The sequence below is a fragment of the Apteryx rowi genome, unplaced genomic scaffold, assembly GCF_003343035.1.
Source record: "Apteryx rowi isolate R43461 unplaced genomic scaffold, aptRow1 scaffold_248, whole genome shotgun sequence".
NCBI classification, from domain to species: Eukaryota; Metazoa; Chordata; class Aves; order Apterygiformes; family Apterygidae; genus Apteryx; species Apteryx rowi.
Genome location: NW_020448841.1, coordinates 1,212,072 through 1,237,970, shown reverse-complemented (window position 1 = coordinate 1,237,970; position 25,899 = coordinate 1,212,072). Strand labels below are relative to the sequence as shown.

Below are 25,899 nucleotides of genomic sequence, written 5' to 3'. Positions count from 1 at the left end.
TGTGTTTTCCACCCATAAAACTGTTGGATCTTCATTACCTCTTTCAGAGTACTTTGAAATAAGACACTGTGTTGGTCACTGTGGAAATTTTTACCTTTGGGTTTTCTCAAGGTCTTGCTCAAAAAAAAAAAAAAAAAAAAGTGTACCTTTCCTGTGCTATGTTTCTCTGTAAATTTTGTAAATGCAGTGTCATTGCTGTGGGAGACTACTACCAGAACTTCCTAAGTCTCCATACTGAGAGGTATTTGATGTGTGTTTTGTGTGCCTCAGTGAGAAGACTTGAAAGGCTCACGTGAGATTTTTTTTCCTTTTGTTTTTATTTTAAAAAGACTAGTCTGTACATGTAGAATGCACTGTGGAGTTGTACCTCCATCTGAATCCAAATTAGCTTTCAAATGCAAGGAGCTTTTAGTGTGATATTTCACTGATCACTGAGCATAGCTTTTTACTTAAATTATCACTAGTAGACAAAATGTATCAAAAATGAGGCAATGAGGCAGCGCATTCTAACCATTTTGTGTTTGCAGGAATACACAAAATGTGGAAAATGAAAATGGGAGCTTCCCTGTGCCTCTGTCCTCCGTGAAACCTGCAAGTGCCACTCTTAAAAATTTGGTTCTGTTTCTAGGTGACTGTAGAAATCCTAATCTCTTTCTCTGTACAGACGAAAGATTTTCAGCTGCAAGCGGTAATGTTAAAACTTTTTTTTTTTGGTCAGGGATACGAGCTGCTGGAGCGTTTAAAATGCTCGCAGTGTATACGTGTGTTTCCTTTCAGAAGCTTAGCAGGCCAAAACTTTGGCCCGGAGTCAGAACAGTTGGAAGTTTGCAGCCTACAGAACTAATCTGAGGGGGCTGCCACTTGGCATAATCAAGTTACATATATAAAGCAACCTACGAGTTATGTTGTTGTTTTTCACTGGTGTTTGGTGGTAGTCTGAGAAGTTCCTCGTTTCCCTGGATTTACTACGGTACTGCCTGTTGTATTTCCAATATGTTATGCTTCTGATGAGAGCAGTAGTTAAAATGTTTTCCCACCTGAAAATCTCCATCTCAAATTGAAATTCACATAGGGTGATTTTCCCGCTGAGCTAGATTTGGCACTTCTCAAACTGTACTACATTTATTTATCTATCTATCTATCTATCTATTTATTTATTTAAGGGAGCTTGCTAGCTTCCGGAACTAGGAACTGAACAATTTAGGGAAGAAGGTATAATCAGTGGAGCATATGTAGGAGAGAGTATAGGGCAAAATAATTTTGAAAATGGTTAATTAACAGGAGGGAAAATTCCACGCTTTTTGTTTAATTGATGTGTGACTTGTGAAAAATCTAGCTTGCCAAACAGTATTACCAAAATTTGGATAATTTAAGCTCTCGTATATTTGTTGGTACGTTGCTGAGTAATGAATATTTGGATTGCTAGGATGCTGGAACTAAAATAACATCTACTACTAATTTTAAAATATCATTTGAATATTCACTGCTTAGCTTTGCAAGAAGTGACATTTGGTAGCTTTTCTGCCAAAGCATATTCAGTCTTTCTCATGTTAACTTGCATATTGGTCGTTGTTTAGACTCTGTTTAGGCTTATTTACTGAACAAAATGTGCCAATCATTCAAAAAGGAAATTTTAGTCCTTTTAAAACTACTAATTGAAAAAGTTCTAACAAACCCAGAAAAGTAATAGAAAATGTCTTGTTCCAATTACCTTAACTTTTTCTTAAAGTATTGTGACATGCAGTTATCTCCAAGGGATTCTTATGCTTACCAAGTGGTTATTTAAAAATAGTAGTAAACTGTGTTGTAAAATTGGATTGTAGTATTATATTTTCCAGGTGTTTTAGATGTTAAGCTGAAAATTATTTTTACCTGGACATATTAAATGCTAGCTTTTAACTTGCTGCTTGATAAACATATAGAACTTTCTTCCCATTAGTCATCTGGGAATACAGGAATCATAATGTGGTTAAAGATGCTATCCATATGCATTTTGACATAATGCTGGTCATGCTCCAGCTGTAGACTCTTTATTTCTGGCCTTTTAATTTTCTCTGATAAGCTAACAGCACCTTCTATGGTTCAAATACTGTGTAGATATTCTGAATCTTTGCTTAGGGTTCATAATCAAAATTGGATGTGTGCGCTTGTCTGTGAGATGGTGCTGGGGAGTTTCAGCTTGCCTACATCATTTCATGAGAATTTGCAGTACGTCTAATTGATCCATGATGGTCTATTTTGACTTGCTCGTAGCTGCAATGCAGAGGCATTGTTTTTATCTGTGTGTTTTCCTCCATATTTTATTTCTCACAACAAAGTAGGAAGCTAAGCTTCTTGTTACATAGGCAAAACTTGTATTGTCAGTCTCTACAACTGATGCACATTTCTGTTAGCTGCAGTGTGTTCTGTCTCCCTCTAGAATGATCGATTAAACTTTAATGATCCTTGGAGGGATTTAAGCAAAACTCTACCTTTCTATGCCTTGTATTACAGTGATGGGAGCAGTAGGCCTTGCACAAGAGACCTTTTCTTTACTGCTGCATCTTCTTTTTTCTCTTCTTACTTCAGAATCTCTGGGAGGCGGCAGAGGCGGGAAGGCCGCTCCTTATGCAGCATGCAACGGCCCGTTTCATCGCCCTGAGGGATGGTGGCTGCTCACAGGAGAAAACATTACTTTTTCTTCTTATTTATTTTTTTTGCTATGTGCTGTGGGTGTCACTTGTGAAATTTTAACAGTTAATTATCTATGTGAAAGTCATACCTGGATCAAGGGGAGAAAGCCCTTAATCCCTTTGCACATTAAAGTTCTATCTAAAATATAACAGTGGGCATTTGAGAGTCAGTTTGAAAGCCAACACAAGTATGCACAAGTCCAATAGAATAGTGGTTTATAAAAAATCTTGTAAATTCAAAGTTAAGTTCAGACAAGAAGTGCGTGATCTAGGATAAATCGACTGGACTGTGGACCCTGGTGAATGGAGTCTGACTGGCTGACTCCAGTAAATTACAAAAAGTCTTTGTCAAATGAAATATGTTACAACTACTGAAGAAACTTTTCCCCCGAAACAGATGAGGWTTGAAAGGTCATAGATGTAAGTTTTTTTGATTTAAAATGTCTAAATACATGGTTAGTTAATTAGGAGATAAATGAGAACAACTAAAAGAGTTTTCCAAGCATGTGGAATGCTTAAAAGATCTAAATATTTTTGTAAATAATATATAGCAGTGGTTTTTAGGCTGCCTGGCCCACTGCCTTCTCCTGAATTTACAGGAAGGAAGGGAGGAGAAATCCTCATCCCTCTCTCTTTACGAGAGAGGAGTCAAGAAGAAACACTCAGCATTTAGGCCTCTGAGGGTATAGTATTAATGTTTGTAACCAAAACTCCAGATCCAAAATTAGAAAGAACTAAATAACTAGAAACAGATGACACTGCTTTAAGTATTCTTGGATAAAATACACTGCTGGCTCTTTTTAGAGGGATATATTAAGGCAAGTTGTGCTGAGGAAATTATGAGTATGAACTATTAGAAAATACAGTGCTGAATGCTGGGGATGGCTCCATAGCAAAATTTCATGAACTAGACAGTCCCTGGAACACGCACTTTAAAAACCAGAATGCTAACTTTTCTGAATAMATGTTTCAAAACCTAAACATTTTCCATTATATTTGTTAACCTAAATGAAATGTGTTTTCTCTAAGATTTATCTTTTGATTCTTGCATGTTAAATTAATTTACAGCTATTAGGCTATTAAATCTGCAATGTATTGAAGTAATCTTTGTGGAGGTGCTTAAGACAGTTAATGAAGCTAATGAAATTTTACATGATTTTCCTAGTGATTGCTTTTCCTTAATCAGAAGACTCTTGGAAAGGGGACTTTTTTTTTTTAATTCAGTAAATGTTAATCTTCTGTTAAAAAAAAAAAAAGTAGGGAAAAGGTATGCGTATGTAAATAAAACACCTCTTTTTAAACCTAGATTCATAGTAGTTGTGCAACAGATGTGACCACACTGTATTGGTATGTACAAAGATAATTGAAACCCTCTGTAGTCGCTATTAAAAATGGATAAATGCTGTATTTCCAAATCACAATGAAATGGAGAAATATGAAGAATTTTGGAAAAAGTGTGTGAGAAAGGGAATGGGAGGGAAGAAAAGAAGAAGAGGAAAATACTTTTTGTGTTGCTTGAACATTATGACTTCTTTGCCAAGACTTTGACACAAGCTTTGTCAGAAGTTCTTTGCCATTTTAGAATCCCAGCCTGAGAGAAATCATAAAAGTCCTGAGCCTGCGGGGGAAAAAACCTATATTTCTGCATTTTAACGGGTATTATTTCAGTATTTATAGCAGCAGCTCTTTGTTTTTAGAGAAACATCCAGTTTTGTAGATACTACTGGATATGCTTTTGTATTGCTAGCAGTTTTCCTCTCTGTTTTCTGGATGATACCAAATACATTCCTTTTTTAATATTGATAATTTGAACAGGAATAGATTTCAGTTTCTCTTTTTGTATAAATGGGTTTTCAGTGCAGTAAAAAGGAAGCTGAAGAAATGAATTTCAAAAATAGTGATTATAATTTTTTTTAAATTAAGGGAAGATGCAGAAATAGAAATTACTGTTTCTTTCTCCATATAATACAATGAATGTATTTTGGCTTGACAGTTTTTCTTTGCAAGGACTGAAAGATGGTGAATGATTCCTATTTGAGTAAGAAGTCTTTACCATTATAATAGTTAGAGCTATGGTACTCTACTAGAAAGGCAAGCTGTAATCAACTACTTAGCTGTTACTGAATTACACTTATCTCCACTTTGCCTGTTTAACTTCCCATAAGCATGCTAAGCACCTCTTTAGAATGCATTGACCTCTAATTATTTCTTGCTTTATGTATCCCTTAGCCCACACTGAAGAAATAAAAAATATTCCTATTGGTATACAGTATAGAATGATAGGACCTGGTTTTGTGTTATTCATTGAGTAAACAGAATGAAATTTTAACACCTTTATGTTCTCCAAAAATCAAAATGCTGTGAGTGATGATTAAATTTCATGTGTTTTATCATGTAAAGTGATATTGATGAAACTGCTTTTAAATAATGGGCCCAACTCACTACTGCAGTAGGGTGCAAAATTGCATTACTCAAGATTTTAGCTCTCTGATTGCCAAGGTGCAAAAATTCTGGACATGCCATAAGCTGTAGAGCGGTCTAAAATCACAAGAAGTTGCATTGGATTTGTGGGATTTGTGCAGTGGAACCTGTGTGTTAATATAACTACATTAATAATGTGTTCCTGCTTTTCTGATGTCAGAGCATGGTTGGTGGAAAAGCTGGCTTTATGCTCGAGCGAAAACATTCCACTTTCTTTTCACTGGAGGAATTTTTAGCCTGGCAGCAATAGCATTATAATAACTGCCAGCTGCTCACTTGGCACAAAAGGGCCTAGAACCGGGAGGGAGAACCTGGTGCATTATATGTGTAATTTACTTTTTCTTTAAAACTTGAAGGTTTAGGCCTCATAAATACCTTGATCTGGTGTTTGATCGCCTTTGTACACATCATTCTGGGAGTAGGCATGTGGAGCATAGCTCACAGATTTTAGTTTGGAGTACATTAAAGTAATTTCCAACAAGATCAGAAGAGAAATTATTCTGGGAGATTCATCTGTGAGTGGGTGGTCAAGAAATGAGGAAAGCCTTTAACATTAAGCAGATGGACCTCCCTCATTTAAGCAGTATTTTGGAAGATGCAAGTTAATCATCAGCCTAAAGATTGGATAGTATTGGCATGATTTTCACGTCAAAAGAGTAAGGATGAATGTCCAAGATATTTGTGATGTAGAAACTCGAGAATGGAAAAGATATTTTCCTGTATCCTCAACTCCAGGTGTGTCCACTGCTTTCTAGGCAATGATATAACAGAAATTAAATCTGGAAGGGTACACAGGAGCATTAGTTGTACCTTTCTCCACCTGTAAACTCACATCGCTGCAAGACACAGAGCACTTCTTGACACACAGTTCCACTTTACTCTTTGATATTTTTAAGTTTTAAGGCCTCAAAACTACAGTATTTCAGAGGAAGAAAGCATGAAAGATTTAAGGACATTGTTAACATCTTTTTTTCCAAATCCTTGAGCCGTGTCTGGAAATGGACCATATGGAGCAAAATAACTAGCTAGTCCTGATGGTCTCTGCTGGTCTGATTTTGGGGGAGAAATTTCCTTATGATTTTGTAATCAGTTTGACCGTAAGTGTCTGAGCAACAACTACTGACTGGGCACTCAAGCAAATTAATATACTAGAAGCTCTCATGGTGGACAACCTCCAGTGAAAGCAGAGAAAATTGAAATCCAAACCATTTCACCTGCTTCCATGAGGGAAGGGAACAATTTCCTTTGTCCTTAAGAAGTCTTGGGGTCTGCATGAGAGTATTCATGACATGAGCCAATACTCATTGGACTGGTGTTTGGGAATTCAGAACTCAGTCCCTGCCTTTAAGTGGATATGTGACTTGATTCAAGTTTCTTAATTTGCTTCCCAGTTCCTCATTTAAAAAAAGTGATTCTTTCTTTCTTGCACTCTTTCTCTGTGTTAAATAGATTCTTTGGAGAAAGAGCTGTCTTACTTGAAGTCCCATATAATAATCAACTGATGAGTCTCTGATCTCAGCTGTGGTATTACTGTGTTTAGTGTAATGTAAACAAATGCTGCCTTACTGTAATAAAGCACTGCTTTAATGATACGTTTACTTAAGAGATTTGGAGCAAACCTGGTCTATTTTAAATGAACAGGAAGGCAATGTTTTGATTAAAAACAACAACAAAAAGCAACCTGCTGTAGGTATTTCAAACTTCTAGTTGGGACTTGCCACATCTAGGGATTGTAGGACACCTTTAATCCCTTCTGTTTGTAGCATGGACTAGAGAGTAAAGCAATGAAAGAAATGGAAGAAAGATAGAAAGGTGATGCAATTTAAGAGTCTTCCATGCTGGCCCTAGACAGTTGCTGGAAGGAAGTCTTTATTCTCTCTTCTTTCTTCCCCTCCTTGTTTTGGTTGCAGAGCAGGGGTAAGATTTGGTCTGTGCGCCTTCTTCCTGCCACATGTGCACAGCACTTGCAGTTAATGAGAATCTGTGGGGAGGTGATTCTTTCTCTTTCCTTTATGCTTTTGATACTACTTATTCTGCCCTCTCCCACCCCCCAAGGATGTACAGGGAAATGAAAGAAGGAATTTAGCCAAACTTGCAGGCTTTTTTTCCTTTCATGTACAGCTGTATATGTCTTGGAATATTAAGATTTGGTTCCTCTCGCCTGCCCTTCCACTAACGTTCCCTCACATTTTTGTGGTTCCCAGGCTTCTCAAACAGAAGTTTGATCATATGTATGTGATCTGCTTCTGCTTCTTACAGATTTTCYTGGGCAGAGAGACTGACCAGCCACATCTTGTTTCATGGAGTTGCTGCCTCAGTTGCTTTGAGTGACAGAAGAAGAAACTAGCTTCTCCACAGGTTGAGTGTGGGAAGATTATTTCTCTCTGCAGTGCCACAATAACAGTGAAAGACTGCATTTTTTTTTCATGCAGGTTCTTTTCCTCATAAGCTTTCAGTGCCCTATGCAAAATAAATGCAGCTTCAGAAAATGCCATCATTAAATTTGTGCCAACTTGTCTCAGCAGAAGCAGCAAAACTGGGACGGCTCTCTGAAGACTCTAGCTCTCTGAAACAGTCRATTCAGATGAGGTTGTACCTGTAGGCAGAATAACATTAAGGAGCCCCTGTATGTTTGCCTGGGACTATATGTCCCTCATCTGTGGATCTGACTGTTCCTAAGGGCACTAAATTACCACTTGCCAAGCTTTCTTTTCAAAAAACAAATACAAAGAACAAAGCATAAAATTAGATCTCAATCGATGTCAAAATTTTTATATTCAAAAATTTAAGAGTGAACCAGTTTTATTTCTTTGTTTTTAATTAGGTTTTATCCCCTTTTCCATCTGTGGGGATGCACTGTTCTAAAGTGAGCCCTGCTGGATGAGGTAAAGCTGGAAGTGTTGCACACTAATGCCTCCCAATGACCAGTTGAAAGCAGCACACCATGTATAATTGTAAAAACTCTTCACCTCCCCCGCTCATAATATCATCGTTAGATCATCTTCTTAAGTAACTATTAAACTTGCCATGTAGCAGCCAGCAAGTGTCTTTGTGTTATATTCTCATTTAACCTTGTGCAGTGGTTGCATACTTACCAAGTGAGGGGGAACAGCTGCATCATTTTAAAAAGCATGTGCATGTAGCCAATAGCTCTTGTATTTTTAACACAGTAATAAGAATTCCATAAAAGCTGAAATAATATCTAGTGTACTGCTAATCTTAAAATAAAAAAAGAGTTTTGGTGGAAATGTCAATGTATATAAAATTCTATCTACTATTGTATAGTAGCCAAAAACCCATCAATTTGTTGTTGTCTGAAGAGCAAGTCGTGTTTTTTAAGGAATGTATTCTGAGAACGTTTAGATTTTTTTTTTTAAATAATATTCTCTGTATGCACCTACGTCTTTGTATTTTCTTCTTCTTCTCACAATTGTATTTAAAAAAGACCACCATAAACCAATTCATTTCTGGGCACCAATAAAAAATAAATTCTATTTTAAGGGGCAACCTAAAAGTCTAGGAAGTATGCATCACTTTCCAGAGTTAGTGTTTTTAGTTCAAGGTCGGACAATTGATCTTTAACCTGCTCTGGATAGTTTAAAGTACTTGTTTAATGCAGGGGTTGTCTGCTGTTGTCAGTCCTTTTGTATGTTTTTCTTGGTAGAACTTAATGAGATTACATATATTTTGATGAATAATTGCTGCCATGTAAATTTGCCACCTACCTACAGTGACTCTTATGAATATTTGATGATAATAAGTAGTGGGAACTTCACTGTGATGCTCAAATGTGCTTAAATAAGAAGCAGCACAAGAATAGCTTTTGTTCTGCTTTTTGGCTTGTGGAAAAAACATATGACACATATATGTATTAGTAGTTGGGCACATCTAAAATACTTATGTTCTTAACACTAGCAGTTTAATTTAAATCATAATTCCATCTCTTTGCGGGGGAGGGGAGGATTCAGAAGGGGAAGACACATTTCTTTACCATCTAGATTTCTATTTTAACTTGGGGCAGGGTTGGCCGGTTGGTCTCATGTTTCTAGCTGTGAATTAGCAGTTGAGAAAAAGGAAAAAATGCAGTGGAATATATTTGTCATTTTGCAGATGCAGCCATGTTCTTTTTCAAAACCTAAAAATAGTATCTTTAGATCAACATTTTGCAGACTTCTGTGCAATGTGTTCGGTCTATCCAGTATCCCCATATAAAGCCTATTTGTCTAAACAGTGCTTTTCTGTCATAATGCAAATCATGCAATGTCTGTCAATAGCAGGCACCACTTTTTATCGTCCCTTCACCTGGTTTCTCCTTTGTAGACAGTGTAATTTGTTTTGCACCTTGTATAGTTTTTCAAGACATTCTTATGTGAGGCTGGTATTGAAAATCAGATGCCTGATTTAATTGTATTGAACTGTGATAATTTGCTTTTGTTTGCACATTTGAAAGTCGCTACTTTCATTATCTAGCTTGCTTTAAGCAGCGTATTCAGAATGCAAGCTAATGTTTTCTAGTTACCATAGCTTTATTTATTTATTTATTTATCTATTTATTTATTTATTTTTCTGAGACTTGCAGGGCCTGGTACACAGCTATGTTTTTCCTCACTAAACTGGTATAGCAACACAAGGAACAACTCTGTTATTCATAGTTGTTAGACTGTTTTTGTACTTTAAATAATCTGCAATAGTAGCTACTAGAATTATTTTTTCCAGTACCTTGTGAGTATTGAGAGTGCAAAATCTGTAAGTTCATTAATGCTGCTCTTTATAGTATTTTACTTGAAAGGCAGTGCTTTACAGAACTTACTTTTYTTTCAGGGAATCAGTTTCCTCCTATTGCAGCTCAAGATCTTCAGTTTGTTCTGAAGGCTGGATACCTTGAAAAACGCAGAAAAGGTAAGTTTAATTATCTTTGGGAAGAATATTTAGTGTACATTATATATTGGAGAGTTTGTGTGTATTTAAAATCATACACACAACATTATACAGGAGTGATAAAATGAAATAGAAGTTGAAATGTTGAAACATTATTATCCAAAAGAAAGAACAGCAAATAGTTGCTACTGTAGTATTAAAAGAAAATCTTATTTCTTTATTGACTAAAAACATCATGCTGTGAAAGTCCAGTGTCAGCCATAATTCAGAGACTTTTGGATATTTTTGAAGAAAACATTAGGAACATATGCAAAAGTGCCATATGTTGACTTCATGTTTCAGTGAGCATCAAGATTTATTTTCCTTCAAGAGGGCAAATATTGATCTCAGCTTTAGTTCAGTCAATATTTACCTTGATTCAATAAATCTTATATTGTCACCTTAATACCCACTTAATGCAGCAACAACTCTAGGAAATATTTAGGAAGTTGTTCATAATTTCCATGTATTTAATGGCACACACATTTTCTTTTTATATGATTTCAAATTTCCACTTGTTTTCTCACCTCCAATTTTTACTTAATTTCCTTCTCAGTGTCATACTTTTCCCCTCCTTCATATCCAGATTTTGTTTCCTTTCCTTAGCACTTTTCCTGTCTCCTCTTCCCTCCTCCGTCTTCCCTCACCCTTGAAAAGAGGTAACATTTGTGTTTAATAATGCCATAAAGTGTTATAACACAAATTATATTAATTGCAGACCACAGTTTTCTCGGCTTTGAATGGCAAAAGCGTTGGTGTGCTATCAGTAAGACGGTCTTCTATTATTATGGAAGTGACAAAGGTAATTATAATAATTATGATAAACTATTAAAATGATCTTCTTTTAATACACAGAAGAATATGAAAGCTTTAGTGGAGTTGGAAACTGAGAAACTAAAGTCATTTTGAGAGAGCCATGAACCTTTTAAAAGAATTATTGGCTCTTAAACAGTGCTTTGAATTTTAAAAAGTGTAAGTATCTGTAAGTGATATGCCTATTTTCAAAAGCAAGGAAACTGAGGAAGAAAGATTAAGTTACTTGTAAAGCTACTTTGTGTGCCAATAAGAGCTAGCTATTAGGTTTGATAGTACTCTAGTGCTTAATTAATCTACTGGACAGCAAATGCTTTTTCTGTCCAAAGGGGATTTTCATTTTAAAACACCTTCTAGCAATTACTCCTTCTGAGTTCTTTAAAGAGTGGTTCTCTCCAGGAAAATGTTAGTGTAAAAACTGCATAGTGGAGTTCCATGTTTCTCTCTAAATTGTTTATGTTCTGAAAAAGATATAAATGAAGTAATAAGTTTAGCTAAAAGTCAGTTCTGAAGACTAGCTTAGGCTAGCTTCTGAAGGTGACTTCTAATGACCAGTTTAGAAAGAATCTGAGATAAACCTTGGGATATCACTTTGAACTTTCAAAACTGACAATCAGATAAAACATCCTTTTAATTTTATGCTAAGTGTATTTGATATTTAGGGGTAAAACAAGTGATACAGAATTATTTTTTAGTAATTCTTAAAAGAGCAATTATGTCTTTTTTTCCAAAAATATTTATTTCTGATAAACCTTAAGCTTTTTTCTTCTGCTTATGTTTGTGTGACTTTACTTGAGATTAGTGCAGATAATTTTATCATATTAATCTTAATTCAGAGACCAATTTAATTTGATGCAGTTTGTTTCATTCCTTGATATGCTGATTCATTTAAACTCATCCTGTCTTTAAAAATGAAGTAGAAATAAAGTCAAGGTGTTACCATATCTCAGTTACTTTGGACTTTTAAGCCCAGTTTTCAGCTCACTGCAGTTTCCTCATGTGCTCTGTTTCCAGAGATTGGTTAGTATATCTGCTAAGTGCTCCCTTTTTCTTCTTTATCGCTTCCGTGAAATTTACAGCTTGATCAAGCTTCAAAAATAATCTTTCTTCAAAAATTTTAAGGAGGTGTGGCATAATACTGACTTGTCAATCGTCATTTTCTTCTTTCTCTGGAAAATTATCTCATGCTGTTTGTTTATGTATGGTTTTCCAGTCCTAAGTTCTATATTGTCTACAACTTTTAAAATATCTAATTTTTTGTTCAAAGTTTATATTGCTAGTTCTAAAAGACTGTTCTGGGTTTTTAAATCTTCTTTGGCTTTTCATCTAATCTTTTTTGCAAAAAAGTCAATGGCATTTTTGCATATATTTTTGACTTTTGTCTGTGTTAATGATTATGCTTTCTAGCCTATGGTTTTTGGATTAAGGCAGGGAAACTGCCCATCTCCCCTTCTTCCTGCCACTTTTATTTTTCTTTTGTAACAACCTGACTATCAAGGCTATGTTGTAATTTCTAATGTCTATGCTGAAATTTAAAATACGTGGAAGCACATTCCCTAGCACCATGGAGTTAGTGTCCTATTAGGAACTGATTGTACTACTCTGTGGAATAGCTTGTCTTTTGTTTGTGGCTCTAGGGACAAATGCTTTGGCTTATACATTTACAGCTTTTGAAGACTTCAGATTTTGGGGGGGAAGATCCTTCTGCTTGTAACCTAATGATGTGGTGGAGGCACTTAGTCCATGGAGCATCTTTTGGGAATTATACAGACATGGATTGACTCTGAGCAGTAGCTCATGGAGGAAGCAAACAAATCAGATACTAGAATTTCTGTCCTACCTCCAGGTGTCCGATGCTGTTAGTGCAGAAAAATGAGCACAGCATGATGGAAACATGTTATCTTCCAGATCTGGGATGACCAGGACAGTTACTCCAGAGCTCGCGTATGAGGAAGAAAGCCTTTTTTTGTAGACTGATCTGAGGTATTTCCCTCAGCTTTCTGATGCCATAGTACAAGAAGGTACCCATTCCAGTGCAGAAGCAAATTGCCAGCATTGCCTGGAAATGGGATACCCTTGATTGCTTTAGTTCCATGGCAAACTAGTTTAGTAGTGAAATTGCGCTGTCACCCTGGTGGTTGTGAACGTAGGTACTGCTGTTTATTACGCTGTTTAGCTGCAGATTGTCAGCAAGGACTAGGTGTGTGGGGAGTGAATCCCAAGGAGGTTTGGCATTTATTTACTGGAAGAACCTGGAATTCTGTTCACTCGCACTGCTATGGCCAGCCATAGTACCTGCTGTAGTATGCTGTAGTGTCGGGGCCTTTCTCTTTTGCTGTGACCTTTGATGCTGTACCAGCTAACTTGGGCCATGTAGAAAATGCAGCTGTGCTCTCAGCAACTTTAGGGTAGTAGTGAAGTGTGCATTTGGATGGCTTAATGCAAATTGCTGCCACCTCCTGAATTGTTTGGATGGCAGCTGTCTAAATGATGTTGGTCTGCCCTCGTCTGTACAATGTCTGCAGGCATTTTCTATCAGCTGGGTCCTGGTTACTGACAGATTCCAGAGCTGATTTGCACAACAGGAAAATTTCCCCTTGTCAATGTGAACCCAGTTTGAAAAGAGACAAGGGAGACGAGGGATTCCATATATGCTCACATTTATGCTACATGTGTCAACTTTAATGAGTAATTGAGTGCTAGTGTATATGTTTTGTGGAATGTAATGCAAAGGGGTAGCAGGGATTTCAAGTTCCTGCTTGGTTTGCTTTGTGTTGGGTATGCTTTTAAATCTGGGACATGTAGACTGCTCATCTGTGAAGGATATTTTGTATCTGGTGAAATGTATATTTTGTTGATCAGGATTTGATTTATATGCTTAAATATCAGTGTAAGTGTAGCTGACTGCTAAATTTGAGGGTATAGGATGCCTTTTTATTGGATTGTGCAGATCTGTTCTTTCCAAAACACTTTTAATTCTTGTAACTTTCTGTTTCCTACATTTGGGAAAACAGCAGGTATAGTAGTGTATAAAGCTCACAAACACATGTAAGCAAAAGTTTCAGAACCAGTTTTCTAGACCTGCTTACTGTTATTGAGAGGTACAAGACCTAGTCAGGCAAATACAGTACATGCTAAAGCTTGTGAAACTAAAATAAATGAGACTGTTGTGGGTGGGGGTGTTCATGCAAAAGAGCGAGAAAGAGCGAGATTACAAGCATCCTTTTAATATTTGTGGCTAATGGCTACTGGCTAATGCATGTCTCATTTCCCCTTTTCTTCCCCCTTTTTGTGGTGTATTTGGTGCAGCACTGGATAGTGAAGTGATGTTTTTTATCCCTGAAATATAGGCAAGTCTAAGAGAATCATCTACGTTTTTCATATTCAAGGATGTATGGGGTAGATGAAGGAACAGGACTTAAATCTTTAACCTAATTAAGTGGCAGAAGTAGATACTGCACGTGTGTGTCTGTCTGTGCTTGTGCTGGAATGTTCATTGCCAAGATATGGCCTGTAACATTGCAGAGAAGCATTTTCAAATGTCAAAGCCAGCCTTGATTTCCAGGAGCTTGCCTGGCCCCCCTTTTTATAGTCTTTCCTTTCACAAGCCTTTTCCAGTCCTCTTTTCTTTGTTTCCCTGCCAACAGTAGCTTCCTCACCTGGGTACCTTGTTTGCACATGCACTGTTCTTCTCTGTGATCTGTCTGGCAGTACTGAGATACTTGGGCACCTAGGTGGTGTGGCTTGCCCTTTGGACCTCAAAGTGCATGTAAAGAAAGTTAATTTGTTGCTTTATAAATAAATGAATTAATGTCTTAATTACTTTTTCCTCACTAGACCACAATTTTATATGCCCTCCTTTCTCAGCAATCTGAAGAGATCAGCTAAATGTTTAGCAAGACAGTAACTGATAACATCATGGTAACTTTTTTCCCTGTTAAYGGATACTAAAAATTTATATTCATTTTTATAACTTGAAAATGGTACTACATGCCTGCCAGTAGCACAATGCTGAAGAGAGGAATAATTCAGAGGTCTTTTTAAGTCTCAGTTCATGGACATTTTTTAGCAAGGACATAATTCTGGAAGTCTCTTCTGAATGGTGAGATAGTAATGGGCAGGTCAGTGGATGCACTACTTCCATTTATGCAAAAGATATGTAAATATATACACATATAAATACATAGTTTTATATACATACATACATAAACTTTTTTTTTTTTTTTAAGAGCATGATGACTGAACAATATTAAGGAAGAGGAAAGCCGAGTTAGAGCTGGATTTGCAAATCTCTTCTGCTACATCATCTAACCAGGCTACTAGAATTCCTGCTCCATGCTAGGCTTACACAATTCTCCTAGGAGTGAGGAAGGGTGCACAAGCCCAATGGCTAGCTGCTGATGTATTGTCTGGCTGTTAGCTGCAGACCTTCTTCCCATAATTCTCCACCTCTGAACAAACACATGATAGGAAAGACAAGAAAAACTCTTTCAGTTTTGACTTTGCTTTTGACAGAATCCATGATCTAAATCTGCAGGAACTGTGAATGCTCAGTAGGACTTTACCATAGCAAAGTGTGATGGCAATCAAAAGGATCAATCTAATGAGTACTGAGGCTTCTGCTGTGAGAACGTTAAATTCAGATCTCAAGAGATACAGTTGTTATAAATAGTGCATTATAAAGAAAAGCAACCAGAACAAGAAAAGATACCATGACTTGGTCAGCAAGTCTTGATTCTCCCTGGTCACCCATGTTTTGGTTTGTAATGCTGATTTAGTGATTTAGACAGATTAAAATATCCTCCTGAATCAGTTTGTTCACACTGTTCCTCTTTTAAATCCTAGAATTTTATTCTGTCTGTGGCTATACGTTTGCAATACTTGTTGATTTTAAAGGGAGTTTAGATGTGCAAACAAGTAGTTCCAAGTTTCAYGAAAGTACAGGTTTGTATAGGTCCTTAAGTAATGGGATCCTGATTAGAATGTCTGAACGCAGGATGCTACCAAACTGTAGTAATTAAGTTTTTCTAATTAAAAAAAAAAATCTGAAAAGCAAATGATCCTTACCAATATACAATAAAATATTGCAGATTGTCTGGTCCAGCAGCGCATCTCTGGGAAGAGGGGAAGGTGCTGCTGTTACTTTTTTTATCTTACCCTAATCAACAGGTAGTGCAACTTAAAGCATTTTCAGGCTGTTAAATTTGTGTCCAGTACTTTAAGATTTCCTGGTATCTTGGTGGTTCACAACTCCTGGATTGGTTAGTAGGTTCAGTCAGTTCACTGGGACAAGTGTTTGGCCCAATTACGTACAAGTCTGGCCTCCAATATAAGCAATTTAAGCTGTTGCCCTAAATAATGTTTCAATCTTTGCCTCCATTTCTTCATTTTTTTTTATCTAAATTTTTCAAAGGTTAAACAAAAAAGTTTATTGCATTTCATATTCACTATCTAAAAGAAAAGAATTGCTGTGCATGCTCCAAAAGCTGGAAAAGAAATTACCATTTTGGAAATACTGACATTTACTATTTTTAGAAAGCAGACATACTGCATATGGGAAAGTATGTGAAAGTACATTTAGCATGAAGCCATGTAAACCGTAAGATCTTAGAGCCTCATAATCTCAAAAAGACGAGAGTTAAAGTATTTATAGATACTATTAGAATCTATAAATTATCACTCCCTGAAATCTTTCTGTTTGCCTTCAGTTCCTTTTGCCTGTCTCTGTAACTTCTTTCCTTTATACTATCAGAGTCCTCTCTGTTCTTCAGAATGCGTTAATTCTTTTTACATGTGCTATTAATATGGTCACATTGCCTTAGGCCTCAAATTTACAACCCARTCATTTCAAGACCTGGTTGAAGGTTTATCCTCCTTTGTTTTAAAAGTTCCCATGGACTCAGTTATGCAAGACTACTTCAAAACCCTTTTTTCTGTGTTTCCCTTGAGATTTTCTTTTCCTAATATTGGCCCTATTTCTGTTGTTAACAACATTTCACTATTTTTGGGATGCATGAAATTTATATGGAAGAAAACCATTTAAAGCAGCGCTCAAAATTCATTCAAATCTGTATTTTCTCTATTTAAAATATTCCTCCAATCTTATTTCTAAAATGTTTGTGTACTCTTTTTGATATTTTTTTTAATACCTAGTGCCTGACTATCTGCTCTGTTCTACTGTTTTTTTACCATTCTAAATTCGTGATGCAAAATGATCTCCAGAAGCTCTTTTTTTTTCCTGATATATTCCTGATATGGGCGAAAGGGTAGATGAGGAGGAGATGAGAGTAGCAAACAACTCATTCTGAAATGAGATATGACCTAACTGGGGGGGATCTTATCAACGTGTACAAGTATCTGAAGGGAGGGTGTCAAGAGGATGGGGCCAGACTCTTTTCAGTGGTGCCCAGCGATAGGACGAGAGGCAGCGGTCACAAACTGCAATACAGGAAGGTCTGTCTGAACATGAGGAAAAACTTCTTTACTGTGAGGGTAACAAAGCACTGGAACAGGTTGCCCAGAGAGGTTGTGGAGTCTCCTTCCTTGGAGATATTGGCGGTTGGATTAGATGATCTCCAGAGGTCCCTTCCAACCTCAACCATTCTGTGATTCTGTGAACTGTGAAAGAACTTATGCTTGAAAATGTTCATGTTCTTTTTTTGTTTTTACAGGATTCATAGTATTATACTTTTGCAATTCTGTTCTGTGTTGTTCTGTGACAACTTAAGGGCTTCCTGTTGTTAAATTGCAAAGCCCCATCTTGGGAAAGTAAGAAGCAACAAGAATATTATCCTTCTTCAGAAAAGTGTGTTGCATTCATATGTCTCTCCCTTAGCCCTTTCTAATAAGTTTTTGTATGTTTATCTAGGAAAACCCTGCGTCTGATTTGTGGATTTAAAATGAAAGTGAAATCTCTATAATGGAACTGTGCTCCCTGAAGCCATTGACACTTAAGGGTTCTGCCATTAAAAATGACTATGTCTAGTTTTTAGACTCAAAGTAAAGTCCAGACATTTTAAGGTTTCTTAAAAATCAAAAGCTATTTAACTCTTACTAAAGCACAAAATATTTAGAAGATATTTCCAATATAAAGCATAGAATTCTAATGTCAATTAAGTGCTTGCAAGCACACAACAGGCTTTTCTTTGGTGGAGATACTTACTTTGCAAAGATTAATATCCATGCTTACCTTTATATGCTGTGAGCTTTATCCAAAGTTCACGGAAGTCACTGTGGCACTAATTTGTAATAGCAGCTTTTAACTGAAAGCCCATGTTTCGTTTGCATGCCTCCTTACCTGAAAGCCTTTGCTAATAAATGAAACTGAGGTGATCATTGAGTCATCACAAGATGGTCTTGCCTTCAAGCCTGCACCTGACTATTGTGCCTGGCCATGTTGCTATCATGTATTACAGTCTGCCCGTGGCAGTTGGGTAATGCATTGGTCTCAGTCCTTCCTAGAAAGGTGTGTTCTGCAAGAGCAGCTGGGATTTGTAGGCCACCAGCACTTATCACCATCAGTGCGTGCAGCTGAGCTGTAGTTGTCCTGTGTCCTGCCGTTCCACACTTGTGGAGCTGTTTCTCAGGACACACTAGGTCTTCTCTCTGGCTTGACTGCCACTGGCAGCATGGATACATACTAAGAGTCTTTCTTTTAACTTTAATGGGTTCTGGGTCAGGGCTGTGAAGTGTCCCAATGTCTTAGAATTTCCTCATGCTCTACAAATTAAGCATGTGCATAATGCTACACTGGGCTTTCATCGGGGTGCTTTACTGCACAGACAATTAGAAGCAAAAGCAGCGATGTTATAACTAGTCTGTTGTTATAAAGATCACTGGTAGAAGATAATAGCAAAGGCTGTATTTTTTGTTGGTGCGTGTAAGTAATTTTCATTAGCACTGGAATGGGGTGTTTGGAGAGATAAGACAAAGATAATATAAACAATAAAACAATCAGATGCAATATGGAAAGCATGCACTGTGTTTTCATTTTGTGCAGAGTAGAACGTCTTTGTATTTTAGTTGTAATGCTCTTTGAAAGAACTAGTACCAGTATGGAGATCGTCTGAGATTAACTCTGTAAAACTGTATTACCATGGAAAGGGATCGTCCCTGTGACAGAGAAATATTCTCGGAAATATTCCAAGAGACTAAATTTGAATAACTTGCCTCATTTTTATCTTGACAAAATGGTTTTACCTTTTGAACCTAGTGTTTGTTTATTCTGTCTGCGTGTTGCTATCTTCTTGGGTTTTGATAAACCTCCAGCATGGGAGAGTGAGAAATTAATGTGTTTCACTTCATCTTCTCCCTGAGGTCATAAGTGAAGGAAGAATAAAATTTCTAGGCTGAAATGAATTTCATTAAAAGGGGACCTAGTTAACCTATTGCAGGTTATTATTTCTAATATCTGCCTTGGTGTGATTTCATGAATTTTGCGTCTGTGTGCTGTTTGATATGGGGGTGGAAGATTGAGTAAACATAAAATATTAGTACTGTGTCACAGCACTCAATGAAGACATAGTAAAACTTACTGAGGGGGAAGGGACGAGAAAGAGAAAATAGAACATTATTCTGTGCCCTGAATTTGTTCATGTAATTCCATTATTTGGTATTTACTTGCCCTGGATGAGAATTCATAAACGGGGAAGCACAGAGAATTTGTGACTATGTGCATGTAAGTTTACTAGTGGAGTTATTTCTTTGGTGACTGCCCTTACATCCACTGTACCATGATGTCCMTGTTGCTATGTTAATCTGTTTTTTGCCCTTTCAGGAGTGAAAAATAGATTTGCTTTTCTATTAAGTTTCCAGATAGGTGACAAAATAATGTTGAAAATTGTAGTTTTTCCTATTTTATCCACTGTAGAAGCTTTCCCTTTTTGCTGACCTATATAAGCAGTGGGTGCTTGATTTGCACCGAAGTTATGTTCAGCAATACTTAAAGTGCGGTTGTCACTCATGGTTGTTAATTAATACTTTTTCCTACTGTGAAAAAAAGACCTTACTTAATACTATTTTGTTTTGTTGGCATTTGCACTTTGTTGCAGGAGGCCTGAGCAAAATGCAGCTGATGATGACTATCTTGAGTGCTGCACTGTGGTCTACAGAAATCGCAAAACTGGATTACTTTTATTTTTTGTTTTGTTTTGTTTTTAATATCCACCAAAACATGCCAGAATACACAAAATTGGATGTAGGCATTCATCTGAAGAGCTCAGAATAAACACACAGGTGCCGCTAGCCCAACATGCAGTATATTTAAACTCAGGCCTGTTCTAAGTGATACTTTTATAAACCAGAACCTTTAAGACTGCAATGTAAAATTGTCTTTAAAACAGCCACATGGCTCTACATAATAAACTGTGGTAGGGCTCAGCGCTTTAATGGCTAATTAAACACTTGCTGCATTGAGAAGAATGCTTTTGGAACACATCTGAATTTACAGCAAAACTCATTCTGTGCTTTTACTGTGTGGAAAGGAGGCACATCTGGGAGTGGTTGGGCAAATGTGAAGAGAAGCTTTTGCAATTGCTTAAAAAGAAGTTTAAAGTTTATTTTTTGAGTAAAGCAGTTAGTTTAAGGAGGGAACTCAGCAAGTTCTGAGCTAAACAAGTTTTCCCATTGGTTTACTGAACCTGAAAGAGACACTGATATATAGGAAGCTTGTCTTGCAAGTTCTGGTTCTTGGCTTTCCCTAGATACAAGTGTCATAACATGCACTTCTTACTAAATAAGACCACCATCTGCAAACACCTCCCTGTGGAATTCCTTAGGCATCCTGCAGAAAAATGTACTTTTATGTACATCTTCCTTTAAAATAAAGCTTTATCTCCAGAAGTATCACCTAATCATTTTGCTAAAACCCCCCTGTTCTTTGTAAAATTCATGAAATAGAAAACAAAATCTGAATAAATGATAACCTGCTGAGCCACTTACGTTCACTGTTGTAAATGAAGCTCTAACTTTGTTTTTTATCTCCAACAGACAAACAACAGAAAGGTGAATTTGCCTTAGAGGGCTACACCATCAGAATGAATAATAGCCTTAGGAAGGATGCAAAGAAAGATTGCTGTTTTGAAATCTCTGCTCCTGATAAGCGCATTTATCAGGTTGGACTTTTTATGTCGACTTGAAATTAAATTGATAAAGCCGTTACAATTCCAGTTACTGAATTAACATTTCAGTAAAACAACTTTCACTGACACCTTAATGAAAAAAAAAAACCCTCGCTTGCTTATACTGTATAATCATATATTAGGAAAAATAATCTGATTGAAAAAAAATATATATGTGTTCAAATATTATCTTTTTGGACAAGAACAAGGAAATCTATCATCTTTATCTATTGGTCATTTCAATGTTGGTATTTTAATATCTATTATATAGTATGTCTGCATGATTTCTTGGATGAATTAAATAGTAAGAAAAACTTAAATAAAATATATATCAGTGTTAAATACATATTGTACTGGACATAGCTTTGCAAGAAAAATCTAGGTAAAAGCACATATCAGCTGTGCAATTCAGAGATCTATCAGCTAGACCTCAATATGGAATGTAAGTTTAATAAGTTTTAAATATCTGAGATTGCAGTTGAAAGCCAGTTAATTAAGCTGTCAGGTAGCGTGTTGGAGTCTGACAAGAACATTTTTAAGAAAACTGTACCCAGCAGTCTAAAGAAATTCATGGGTGTCTTCTAATTGTCAAGGGCAAATTTTGTTCATCAGTTCTGGCTTTGACATTGATGAAGAGAAGCAGCTTTTTTCTGCACAGCTGCCAGCTGCTGATCAGAGTTTCAAATCCATCATCCTCTCCTTCAATTACGTAAATTTGTCAAAATTAGCTGTACATTATAAGAAGCATCCTTGCAAGAAAAGTACCAGAAGACATGAAAAGAATTACTAATGGTTCCTTGAGGAAGTGACAAGAATGTAGAATCCTTCTATTGCTAATAAAATTATAGTTGCATTTTTATCATTACTACTACTTATTAATAAATATTTAATAGTTTACAGCCGCCACTCCCAAAGAAGCAGAGGAATGGGTACAGCAAGTCAAATTCGTAATTCAAGGTAAGCCAGTTAGTAAAGCAGTAGTCTTCATGATCAGTACTGCTTAGTTATGGTTGTTCTGTCCATTAACAGATCTGTCATGTTTGTATATTTAGTATTTCCACTTGTCCAAGTTTTGACTTGCAGGTCCTAGTTCTTGATCGTGTTGTAACTTTTACATGACTTTCCTTGTTTTGCAAGATTTTTGCTTCTTTCCAAGTATACTGTTTAGCTTGAAAGCCCTCCCTGATGAACACTGGAAGAAAATAAGCAGAATATACTGTAAACACCAGCTTGTAGAAAATGAATTTAAATATTTGAGATCTGATAGTCATTTATTTTGCAAGAGCTGTATGTAAAACTTTATTGATTGACTGATTGATTTTCAATTGTAAATACTATGTTTTCATTTTGTATAAATTTCTGTTCAGGCTTTCTTTTCTAGTAAATGTTAACTTTTTAAACTGCTATTATATAGACATGGAGTCTAATACTATTCCTGAGGAGGAGGCAGAGGAAGAAGAATATGATGATGTTGCACAAGCGAGCAGTGAACCAATAGATGATAGCATTTATGAAGAACTTCCAGGTATTGTTGATATTTTTTTAATATGTGCCTTGTGATAATTTCTTCTTCTCCACTTCTAGCTTGATGAGTGGCTGAAAGTAAGTGGGCAAAGTAACCTGATGAATAAGATGCATTCAAATTTCAACTTTTGCTATAACGTTGAAAGAAAATGTGTCTTTAACTGGGCCTGAGTGAGAACAATTCAGTTTTCTTGAGCAGGGGCATAAAAATTGTGCAGAAAGTGTAGAAGTGGTCTCATGGGACTTTTGGCTCATTAACATTGTCTCTGGTATGTAATTTTTTTTAATTAAAAAATTGACTTACCTTACAGCTTTTTCCACCAACTTGCCCATCGTTTTTTTTCTTTGTTCATTTTGTCATTTGTATTAAGCAGAAGTTGTCTATCACTTCATACATCATCAGCTACTGCCTAATACATGGTTTTATAATCCTGCAACAAAGCATCATGTTGGTTTGGAAGGACCCCGGAGATGAACTGTAAATAAAGGCAACAACAGGATTGTCATTATTTTGTTTCATATCTTCCAGAATGACTATGATTATATAGCAACTTCTTATTGTGGGCTTTTTGATATGGTCAAATGATTATACCCCTAGACGATGAAGAGTACTTTTCAGATAGGAAAAAAAAAAAAAAGAGAGAGAGAGAGCTTGCTAAAAGCTGTTGGAGTTGATTATAGACATTCAGATGGTAGGAGTAAGGCTTTCGTTCTTGCTTATATTTTAATAAGATATGTAAAAATGAACTATCTGGTTACCATAATTTAAAAAATGACATGTAAGGGTGATATGACAATAAATAACAACTTTGTACAAAATAATATTCTGTCTCTCTTGCTGTTTGGGGCAGTGCAACTATCAGCAATAGCTTGAGAGGAAAAATCAGTCACAGCCTGCGATGCTGACTAACCTTATGCATCTGTTACATTGAATGTTATATCCTTTGGAAAAAAATTTTTAAAGTATGCCTTGGTTTTATTTTTAGGGTCATTTCGGTGAACTAAAGGAGCAGATAACATGAGTGGCTGATGAAAATGATTATCTTAAAATTGCAGAAGAACTCATTTGTTTAAGAGCTGGTCAGCCTGTATACCTGGAGAGGTTGTTTTTTTCCATTCTTTGAGTTGTGCCTAGACTAGTCCATCACATAGGTGCATGTTCTGCAGAAACTGGGTGCAGTATGCCATACATGCTGAAAAACTCTTTTGCAATGACTACAAAATTTACATTACAGGGCTAAACCTTATAGCTGGAGGGAGGCAACCAAAACCTATTGCAGTGCTTTTTAGATGCTCAGGCTCTTACAGGAGAAGGTCTTGTATGCTTGTTTATGGTTTAATTAATTAATGAACATCTAGGTGTGTCCTGGGATAAATTACTCTTTCCTGAGCTTCACTTGATCTCACCTGTTCATTTGAATCTCCAACAGTAAGTAGATCTGTAGCAGTAACACATGGAATATGATTGAAGGACAAGCATTAAAATACTTAACTTTGAGTTTTATCTTCAGAGAGCTGCAGACTTGATGAGATTCTGCGACAGTTTAGAGTATTTTGACTTTTATGCCATATTTATATCAGTTTTCCAGGAACTCTTGTCTCCTAATGTGACAGATAAATCTGAAAGGTAACAGAAGAGCTGTCACAAAGAGATGGTAGCCCTTCTGTTATTCAAGAAGTCTAGTTTCAGTTTTTTATTAAATAACATTCTTTCCCTATGATCTTGGAATGGTGCTTCAGCTTTATGTTGTGAAGTAGGGATTATCCTTCGCTTATCTTATGCTTTGTCCGTCTTGTCTATTGAACTGTAAACTTTTCAGGAAGGACCATCTTATCTTGCGCAATGCAGTCCATATTATAATATTGTGTTTGGTATTTGAGTAAAGAATGTTTGTATAAGAAGGTGGATTTAAAACGAGGATATGAGAATTTTTGCATAGTTTTGAAAATTAGGATTCTGAGGAAAACTGTAGCAGTAATCAGCACTGGCTGATGCTGTGTTCACTAGCTATCGGATTGCTTTGCTTTTTTTCTCTTGTGGCAGGAGACAGTGTAGAAAAACAAAATTTCCAGCCGGGAACTGAATAGGTTCAAACCAGTATCCAGAATGGTAACAGTCTATTAGCCCATTCAAAGCTTAGATTTCAGTGGTATTAAATTTGTCCTGTCTGCTGGCAGGAGGAATAGGTTGGTAGTGGGAGTGGATACAAGGAAGTGTGGGAGAATTAATCTATTGATCTATTAAGTCACTTTTTTCTTTAATAGCACATACAAACTCATATTTACCACAGAAGCATCATTTCCTTGTTCTCAGCACTAGTAAGAGGGTTTAATAAGTGCTGTGGTTATTCAGGTAGAGTCAAAAATGTCAGAACTGCCAAAGATTTCCCAACTTGGAAACCTTCCTTTCAAGATTCTTCAGAAAAGGAAAGTTTAACTGTTTTCAGCAAACTAAGCTGGTGTTTGTTTTTGCTTTTTTTTTAATAAAAAGAAATAACAAGGGAAAACTTGGTCTAGCAGAAATAAAAATATTGTCAATGAAGACCCATTTTTGTTTAAGTAGCTATTTAAGTAGCTATTTTCTACCTTAAACTTTATTTAGTTTTGACATGACAAGTATGTATTGTGGTCTACAGCTAACTATTATAAGCATAGATCATTCCTTAGCTGTAACATAAAATAGCTTTTAGAGTATTAAACAATTGTGTGTGTGTATGTAAAGCTATCTGGCTGCATAGAATCCTTAGCTTAGTGATGTTTTAAGCAATGGAGTTGTCTTTGTCAGAAAAGGAGATATTTGTCAGCTTTAAACATGTCGTCTGTTACAGTTCTTGGAGAACAAATTTCTTGACTAACCTGGGRTTTCAGTGACAGGATTTTTAAATGGCTTCTGTATTTTCTTTCGAGGTTTCTTGTCTTCATGGACCATGTACCCAAATTTGCAATACTAACTACTACCTGCTACCTTGGTTCTTTCTGCAACTTCAGCATAGTTTATGTACTATACAACAGTCTTACACAGTAGGAGAAAAGAGGTCTTAGTCTGAGTTAATGCATTTATCTTAATTTTCAATCTTATGTTTTCTTTTTTTGTTCTGTTCCCTTTCTGCTCTGCACACTGGCATTATAGCAGTAGTTTCCACCCTGTGTACCCTAGTTCCCATTAAAATCACAGAATCACAGAATTGCTGAGGTTGGAAGGGACCTCTGGAGATCATCTAGTCCAATCCCCCTGCTCAAGCAGGGTCACCTAGAGCACCTTGCACAGGATCGCGTCCAGGCGGGTTTTGAATATCTCCAGAGAAGGAGACTCCACAACCTCTCCGGGCAACCTGTTCCAGTGCTCTGTCACCCTCACAGTGAAAAAGTTTTTC

The 25,899-nt window shown here is 36.5% G+C and overlaps 1 protein-coding gene across 6 annotated transcripts in view; it reads left to right on the top strand.

The window, feature by feature from the left end:
- The window catches only part of SKAP2 (src kinase associated phosphoprotein 2), a 124,149-nt gene that overhangs the window by 62,229 nt on the left and 36,021 nt on the right, over nt 1-25,899 (top strand). For 2 of the 6 annotated variants that reach the window (XM_026066767.1, XM_026066769.1), the window contains exons 5-9: nt 9,975-10,052; nt 10,789-10,872; nt 20,871-20,995; nt 21,895-21,958; nt 22,416-22,526. In XM_026066767.1, the coding sequence (XP_025922552.1) occupies nt 9,975-10,052; nt 10,789-10,872; nt 20,871-20,995; nt 21,895-21,958; nt 22,416-22,526 (462 nt within the window). Of the gene's footprint in view, nt 1-6,266; nt 7,512-9,974; nt 10,053-10,788; nt 10,873-20,870; nt 20,996-21,894; nt 21,959-22,415; nt 22,527-22,899; nt 23,348-25,899 lie in introns of those variants that run through there. The other 4 variants (XM_026066771.1, XM_026066772.1, XM_026066768.1 and 1 more) reach the window with 4 other exon arrangements.